The sequence below is a fragment of the Lissotriton helveticus genome, chromosome 3_2, assembly GCF_964261635.1.
Source record: "Lissotriton helveticus chromosome 3_2, aLisHel1.1, whole genome shotgun sequence".
NCBI lineage: Eukaryota > Metazoa > Chordata > Amphibia > Caudata > Salamandridae > Lissotriton > Lissotriton helveticus.
The window spans coordinates 319,073,742-319,082,173 of record NC_136062.1 but is presented as its reverse complement, the minus strand read 5'-3'; the positions used below and the strand labels follow the sequence as shown (position 1 = coordinate 319,082,173).

Below are 8,432 nucleotides of genomic sequence, written 5' to 3'. Positions count from 1 at the left end.
GGATGGATGATCAAGACTTGTGGTAAAAGGTTAGCTGAATTGTTGTTTGTTTTTCTTTAATGAAACCAGCTCTGTTCTTATATGTGCTTATTACAAATACGTATTTTTCACACAAACTGTCTATTGCTGTAAGGGCCTCGGACCCCGGAGCCAAATAGGCACAAGTTTTATACCATATATAAAAAAAAAATCAGCTTCTCACCCACATTTAAAGTTCTGGAAAGGTCTTCAGCTTCAGTTTTCTAGCAGATCTCTGGATCAAGAGTAAAGCATTTTGAAGTGCAGAGATTCAGTTGAATGTATACACGACACGAACAAAGATTTTTTTTCAAAGAAGTTTCCGTTTTACTTGTGAATAGTCTGACTTATAAAAATTACAGTTTACAGGAAATGAATCCCGCCCATATTTTGTTCAAACTACATGAATTTGAAATACAAAGATTCTGCTTTATTACAATGACAATGTACAACCAGTCTATTTACATAGCAAAGATTTATATAAACAACAAATTTGACAGTCTGCTACTGGCAGAAGCTACTATAGTTTAGGAGGTAGCTTTAATTGACAACAAAATAGTGAAGCCACATATCCCATCATGTGCTGTATCAAATAATTTACACTTCGACAATAAAAATTAATTATATGCACAATATGTACACTTTACATCTTAAAACGATGGCCTAGCTTAAAATGGGCAATTTTTCCGAAATGCCCCACTCTGGCACCCAGCTGTTTTCAATGTCAAAATCCTGTACCCTGTCGCTATTCATGAAGGCAATAGCTTGAAGCAGTGAGTTGATCGAGCTGAACACTGAAATAGATCGCTTCTTTCATTGTGTAGGAATGTTTCCAGGAAAGCTGCCACAGGGGTGGATTCGCAGAATGTTTAGCACAGTGTTAGGAACCAGCAACAGGGTGGATCACACATGAATTTGTGTTGACCACATACTGTACAGTCAATGTTTGAAAACTGACCAGTGCTTTATATCTTGTGTTGCCTCAGCTATAGTTTGTGCAAACAAACGTAGGCAACTTGTACATGCAGATCTACTAATTCAGCCATAGCTACCTGTGTGATTAGTATAAATAATTTCCAGAACTGTGGCACATGGTCTCTGTTCCATGGCAAGTTTCATTGTCGCCATGACCTACAGAATAGTAACTTGGTCTCACAAATGTTGACAGATATGAGTAAAGATGCACACATTGGAAAGCTGATAGGGGGGCGATAGTATGTCCTATTGATATTACTTAACATTTCATCCTCCCACACTTTAAATACAGATGTCACTCACACTATAACACCAATACCGTTGGAACTCGGTCAATCGTTTGAGAATTCCTTTTCAAAGTCAACTAGATAATACTCAAAAGTCCAACTATACTATTCCAAATGACCGCTGTTTGTATTGTAGATCAGGATTCTGTGGAAACCTTAGGGTTGAGAGAAGACTATGATTTCCAGCTTCTTTGTTATTTTATCAACGTTCTCCATGCAACTATGAACCCCTTCTCAGAACTACAAGGTCTCCCATAAATATATAATACCAATGTCATTCTCACAGTGAACAATTTGGGAGAATCCGTCCCCTTTTTTGGCCCTGACGAAACTGTCCTGAGATTAACTCTAAAGGAAAATCTTAAAGAAAATGATTTACAGCAAGTCCTAATTATGAAAATATTTACTTTAAACAATTTCTAGCTGTCTTCAGATATTGTGCTTGGTGTTAAAATGACCAATAAGGACATAGCTCGCAAATTCCAACACGAGAGTCAAACCACACAACACAAGCAACATAAGAAGCCTGCCAGACATATATTGTTACAAAAAAGGCTCTACTATTTGCAAAATGTTAAAAAGATGTTGAGATTAAAATTTTGGTTTGTAAATTATTTACAGTATTGGCAATTGATACTGAACACACCTGTATGGCTCAAGAAACCACTTCCCTTATTACAAACGACATTGAAGTATGAATACAAAAGTGCTTCCTTGGTGAAAGTTCAAAACTGGTCTTCAGTACCAGTGTTGCTCTGTCAGCTCAGAGAGGAGCCAAACTCATTATTTCAGTCTTTCATTCTTGGTATATTATAAGCATAGCGAACTAGAGGAAATCCTCGACTCTTATAAAAGCACGCACGACCACAAGCTTGCACTTGGTCTGAACTGTCGGACACAAAGGAATCTTCCTCATCCGCATAATCAGAATGAGCCGACTGTGTGCCGCAGTCAGACCAATAGCCGTCTGAGCGGTGACAAGGTACGACTGCCAGCGTGGGACAACTCTGGGACTTGATCAAGTGCTTACATGGCAAATGCTTGGTTAGGAGAAAAGATTCACAACAGTCACACACTGGAAGATTACCCTGCAAGTGTGAGTACATGCGGCAGTCATAGTAAAAGTCCTGCGTCACGCAACCACTTTGGGCATTGACTGCCACCATTGCGGATCTGTTCTTCCTGGTAATACGATTCCTCAAACGTTTCCAGTCTTCCTTGAACTTGGGATTGAAGAAAATATAGAGCACTGGATTCAGGCATGCAGGCAGAGGGAAAAATATTAAAGTGACCGATTTCATGATTTCAGGACTAATTGAAATAGCGGTGATCAAAGGTGCGAAGGAGAAAAAGGCAACAGGACAGAAAAAGATGCAATTGGTGAATATTAGCCAAGCAACATGCTTAATCATGCCAGACTGTGCGTTTTCTGAGAGGTCTTCCTTCTCCAGGTCACAGTAGAGTTTAGTGTATATCACAGCCATCAGTAAAAAAGCTAAAGAGTTGAGAAGGACCAATGTTACTGTAAAACCTAATGAAGGGGTTTCTCCTGTAGGGAAAGGCAGACAGAGGGGCGATGCGGAAAACTCCCCCACATGAAAAAGTGGAAGGCATCCTGCCACTAAAGCAAAGAAGCAAGCAGTGGCTGCTGCAACTTGGAACTTTTTCTGGTGATTGCTTTTTTCTTTTTTTATGATGTCCCTTGCAGAGAAGCTTCGCTCAATTGCTGCCAGCGTCAGGAAGAGAATTGCGCTTTCTGAGGAAAAGATTGCAAGGAACCCAGCGACTTTACAACCAGTGCCTGTTTCCCACCACACACCAAATTCAGAAAATCGTCCCCAAGACACTGAGTCCAGGAAAGTTAAGATGCCGGTGTAGACTCCCATTAACAGGTTAGAGCCAGAAATCATACCAATGAAAAGTTTGGAGGATGACAGGGTAGAACAGGATGTAAACACTGTTAAAATGACTATGAGGTTGAAGACCAAAGCGACTAAGAAAATGAACCAGACTGTGAGACGAATCATCCAGCTTCCCAGTAAATATTCACAGGGTTTAAAAGCTCCTAAAAGGAAAAAACACAAAAGAAATGTAAGAAATAGTTTCATAATAGAATGCAGAATATAGAATAGCATTTAATAAACAAAGAAAATTCCAAAACTGAAGTAACATCAGTGGGATTTTCTCTTCCTTAGAACACATCTTTACACAATACATTAGGCTCCAAGCTAATCAATACTAAGCTATAAAACAATAAATGGACACAAGTCTCGTTACTTCTCTATCGCTAATTTGACTAATTGCAACCATTTCCATGGCTGTTTGAATGCCCTCAACAACTGGAAGAACAGCAACTTGCTGCCACAGTATCAAGCTAAGATGCAGGTTAATGATTACTATCCCCAATCAATACCTATGACATTCTTTATGACACTTTAGGATTGTGTCCCAACACTGCTGAATTAGTCATCAACGTGCAAAATTGTTGGTCATCCTACAGATCACTGCTACCATCAAAACAAACCTTTCTTACCGGGCCTTGAAATAAACTTTGCCACCATTTGGACTTTGAAAGGCAACAGTGTTGCCTGCCTAAGTTACCTCATGGCTGTACTAGGCACATGCCTTTCACAATGCTACAGCATATTCTGAAGCTGCAGAATGGTGCAGCTCTTCAATTGGGGGAAGATATTTGGGGATATAGCCCTATTTATAGTCGGGCGGTAACTAAATGTACTCCTATTTCCGGAGAAGGTAGTAAATCTTTAAGAAATTTATACCACAATATAACTATGATGGATGGAATTCCACAATGTACTCCAGCGCCTAATTTGCACTGGTGGTCAGCCCTGGACTCATTTTCGGTGACCGGGACTTATTTTCATCATCAGCGTTTGACTCAGCGAAAGGCAGAAAGCAAAGTATAGAAAATAGTGGAAAAGGGGTAATGAAGGGATAAAAAACAAACCTATTACAGTAAGATAAAAAGACAGGAAGGGCGGGATGGTCGGAAAAAATTGGCATGAGAATACCCTTGGAAACATCGCTCCTCTTGTGAAGTTCCCTCACATAGATTTATTTTAATGTTTTTCTAGCACCAATCTGGTGACATTATCGTATGTAATGTGCCTTACAAATTAAATCAAATCCATATATGGACATCCCCATTACTGAGCTTTCTCTGAATACAAACTAGGGGCTGCATTACGTCTAGTGCCCTGGGGGCACAATGGGTGTTTGCGCTCGCTTTTCGCACCACGGGGATACTTTGGTATTACAGAAGGGGCCGCAGACTCTTGTGCGGCCCCCTCTGTAATCCCAATAGCACTGGCACACATAAAGCGACATTGCTATCTTCAAGTGGGCGTTCCCTCATTTGCAGGGGGCGTGCCCCAGGCAAGTGCGGGAATCCCTTTTCCTCTGCGTCCTCCGGCACTGAGGCACATATTACTGACACATGCGCAGAGGCAAAGAAGTCCTCAGAAGATGCACTGACAGTGCGCCATTTAAAAGTCAACTGCAGAGGGTAGAGGGGGTCCTAGGGACCCCCAGACATCCCCTTGCAGGCGGGTAAAGTCACTGACTGCACCTACCTGCAAGGGGATCTCTAATTCCTTCTAAAAGTGCAGGCGAGTTGCCGCCTTCACTGTGAGACACAGAGCAGCTTCAAAGCAACCACTCCGTATTTTACTTGAGTGCGCAGCACTTAGGGAACCGCATGTTCGCTGCTGCCCTAGGGCCAGCGCATTCATCATAAAATGGCGCATTTTCCTTGTTTGCACCGGATGTACCATTTAAAAGGTGCCCACGGCACAGACAATGAAAATACGCCTACCATAATATGCCCCCAGGTGTGTTTCCCTAGTTATAAGTATGCGGTTCCAACACAGTCCGGATCATTTTTTACACTGTTCACAATACGACAGTAGGCACTGGACACTCTAAATGACAGTAGACTTCCAATGATAGCCCTTTTTTCTGAAAAATGGAAAGTATTGTGCTATTTTCTATTTAAAAGTAAAACATTTAATACATTTGTGATAGGAACAACCCACTCTAATGGGACACATTGTTATGAATACTCCACTTTCACTTGCAAAATAAGCACTGAATGATTTTCACAGCTTAAAAGTCCAAGTTACATTTTTTTTCTAAAATAATGAAGCCTTTGGTGCATGAGATAGTGATCTAGGCCAAGCATCACGGGTTTACAATCAAGGTTTTTTGGAAGCATCTATCACAATCGCAATACATTTTAGTTCTAAAATACATTTCATTACCTGTGGAAGGGTTACAGTGAATAGCTGTCTGAATTGGTTCCTTATCTTCGTCACTTATGAGATCTTCTCCATTTGGTGCGCCTGATCAAAAATATAAATGAGGAATATTTCGGTTTCAAGTTTACATTTCCCCAATTTAAGCTTCTGTTAGGGTTTTAAATGTTAGCGCTGTAATTCCTAGAATTATTTGCATAATCTGTCATACACTGAATGACAATAACCATAAACGTGCCCTGCTCACGAATATATTCCTTCTCAATTTAGATGTGTAGTTCTATTATAGTAAGTTGTATTGCATTTTATATGGCTGTGCTAAACAACTCTAATTACTGGCGTTCTGTGGTATCTCATATTTTCATTATCTTCAGAGCTTTGAACCTTTACGTTATTTATTAATATAGCAAAATGTTTAATTTCAAGCCAAAAAAACCAAACTCCTTGAAGCAAACTACACGACTCTCAAGAAGCAGTTGATTGTCCTTGCTGAGGTCACCCCGTTCCAGCGATTTAGTTATTAGCTGAAGGACAGTCTAAAACAGCCTTCACGGGCAGGCACAGTACTAACAACGATGCATTTCAAAAAATTAAACACAAACGTGAAGCACCTCAAAATCACGCGTTGCTCACCCCACACTTACGATGAGTAATAATTCCTCAGCCTAGTTCTAAAATACTGTTTTTCGTATTTGCATTTTTATAATCTTTGGGGGAATCAGAACAGGTTTAGATTTTTTCTATATAAGGTTTCAATTTGGTACCTAGCGGTAAGTTAATTAGAAGATCATATGGATAAAGGCACACATATACACTATTTGAGCTTACAGTTTGCGGGACACATTAATTGCGGTCACATAAAGGTCAACAGATTCTAGCCCTTAATCACAATATCCATCATTCAGGGTCCTCATTCATCCAGTTACACATTCCCTTTACTTACTCATACCTACATAGACTCAGCCACCAGTGTGATTTAAAAACTCACAAGTTCTAACTCTATTTAATGCTCATAGGAGGAGGATTGCGCATACGCCAAGTGTGCACCAATGGGAACCAGTTCTAATGTTCATAAGAACGCATAGCTTGTAAAAAGCCCCACCTCTAAGGTCACCATCAACCAAATCTGGCTATTTTGCAAGAGCATACTGGTACCTGGGAATTGTAGTGCCACTTTGGTAAGCTAGGGTGGGAATGAGGAAAATTACATATTTATATGTATTTGTGCCCCCAAGCGCTACCCTCTCACCATCTGCCATGTTGAATAAAAACCCCTGCATTACTTCACATTCAGAGGCCTTATTTCTCTGTCACCAGGCCCCTCCATGCCAGACCCTGAAAGAGGCACACGTTACATTTCTCTGCAGCACATTAGATATTTTTTTGAGCAGTCACGGAGAAGAGGCCCAGCCCGGGGTGTCTTAACAGTGTCAAACAAGGGTCGACCTGATAAAGCTGCATTCCGGCCCCGAGCAGGAGGCGAGCAGAAGCCCCTCTGCAGAGATAAGGCCCAGTTTTGCGGTCGGCTCTCAGAGATAAGTGGGGCCCATGTCAAGGGAAACCTCCAAGACAGTTACACAAGGGGTGGACAGGAAGGGCCAAACCAACTGCTAGTATGAAGCAGCAACACTTCTACAGATGAGAGCAATCTGCATGCTGCCCCGAGCTAGAGATAAGACCAGACATGCTAGTCACTCTGACACCCATGGCCCTCCCTGGCCAACAGAAAGGAAACAGCCCTCGTGTAAAAGTCTGATAAAGTTACGCAAACAGGCAGGGCAAGTTTTAGCTGACCTTGCAACCCCCTCTATGCACCCACCCACCTATGACTCATTACAGTGAACGCCTACATGCTCATATCTTTTTCTTCCTTCTGCTTGGAGGGCTCCTCCCTATGTATGCAAAGAATGTATAAATATTGTACTCTGTGAATAAAGCTCAGAACTCTCCTGAACCTGCTTGGTGAAAGGAGCTCTCCCTTAACTCGAGTTAATGCAATAAAGCCCATTGACTAACACCACGGACTCTGCTCCTCATTTATATTTGATCCTTTTTGCATCTATAGAAATTATGATAGTGTAAATAATTTATTTACCACATTTTCTGGCGCCCGAACAGGAACGCATCCCCTTCCCCACGCGCCGGCGATGTAGGTCCGGCTCCTGCCCCCTTCTACAGCCTAGACGGACTTCAAGTGTACACGCCAGCGAGACTTCCCGCCAACTCCCTCAGGCCCACGGAGGAGGCGGACTGCGACCAGACATCCACACGAGGCGGTGAGGAAGATTGCGGAGCGTCCTGACCCAGAGCCCAACCCGTGAGAGAGCTGAGTCCGAGGTCTTCAGAGGTCCGCCATTCCTGCGCAAGCGTCAAGCGTCCGATGACCAGGTCTTCAAGTTCTGCTTCCCGGTGAGTACCACTGAGAACGCATAAAGACGGGTTCATTTAATGAACACGGTAAAGACGTGTCTCCTTCACGTGACCGGTATGGTTGTACTGTATTTCAGTACATAAGTATATGTTGTATATGTTTTGAGTTTGAAATGGTTTTAGTTAGGTTCCAGCATGCCGTTGTTTTCAAAATTGCGTAAAATAGGCACTAAAAAGGGAATATTAGAAGAGGCAGTTAATGTTCCGCCAAGAGATACTCCTGGCCATTTTATGTATAACAAACATGGCATCAGCGCTATTCTCTATTTAGACCTCTGGGGAGATTACACAAAGGATCTAGAGACGGTGCATAGATGGCCTGCGACCGGCACATGGGATTCAGAATGTATTATGAGAGTAGAGGAACAACTATGGAAAAGGAAGTCGAGGCCCTCGCAGAAAGAGGCCATTGAATTATGGCGCAAAGAGGCTAATAGGAGGGCCCTGA

At 42.0% G+C, this 8,432-nt stretch overlaps 1 protein-coding gene across 1 annotated transcript in view; it reads right to left on the bottom strand.

Annotated features, from left to right (window-relative positions):
• Positions 1–321: 321 nt before the first annotated feature.
• Positions 322–8,432, bottom strand: part of LGR4 (leucine rich repeat containing G protein-coupled receptor 4) — a 344,040-nt gene continuing 335,929 nt past the window's right edge. Inside the window, exons 17-18 of the mRNA XM_078684206.1 lie at positions 5,561–5,641; positions 322–3,345 (exon numbers count right to left, since the gene is read on the bottom strand). Coding sequence (XP_078540332.1) covers positions 2,069–3,345; positions 5,561–5,641 — 1,358 coding nt within the window. The 3' untranslated portion in view covers positions 322–2,068. The remainder of the gene's footprint in view (positions 3,346–5,560; positions 5,642–8,432) is intronic.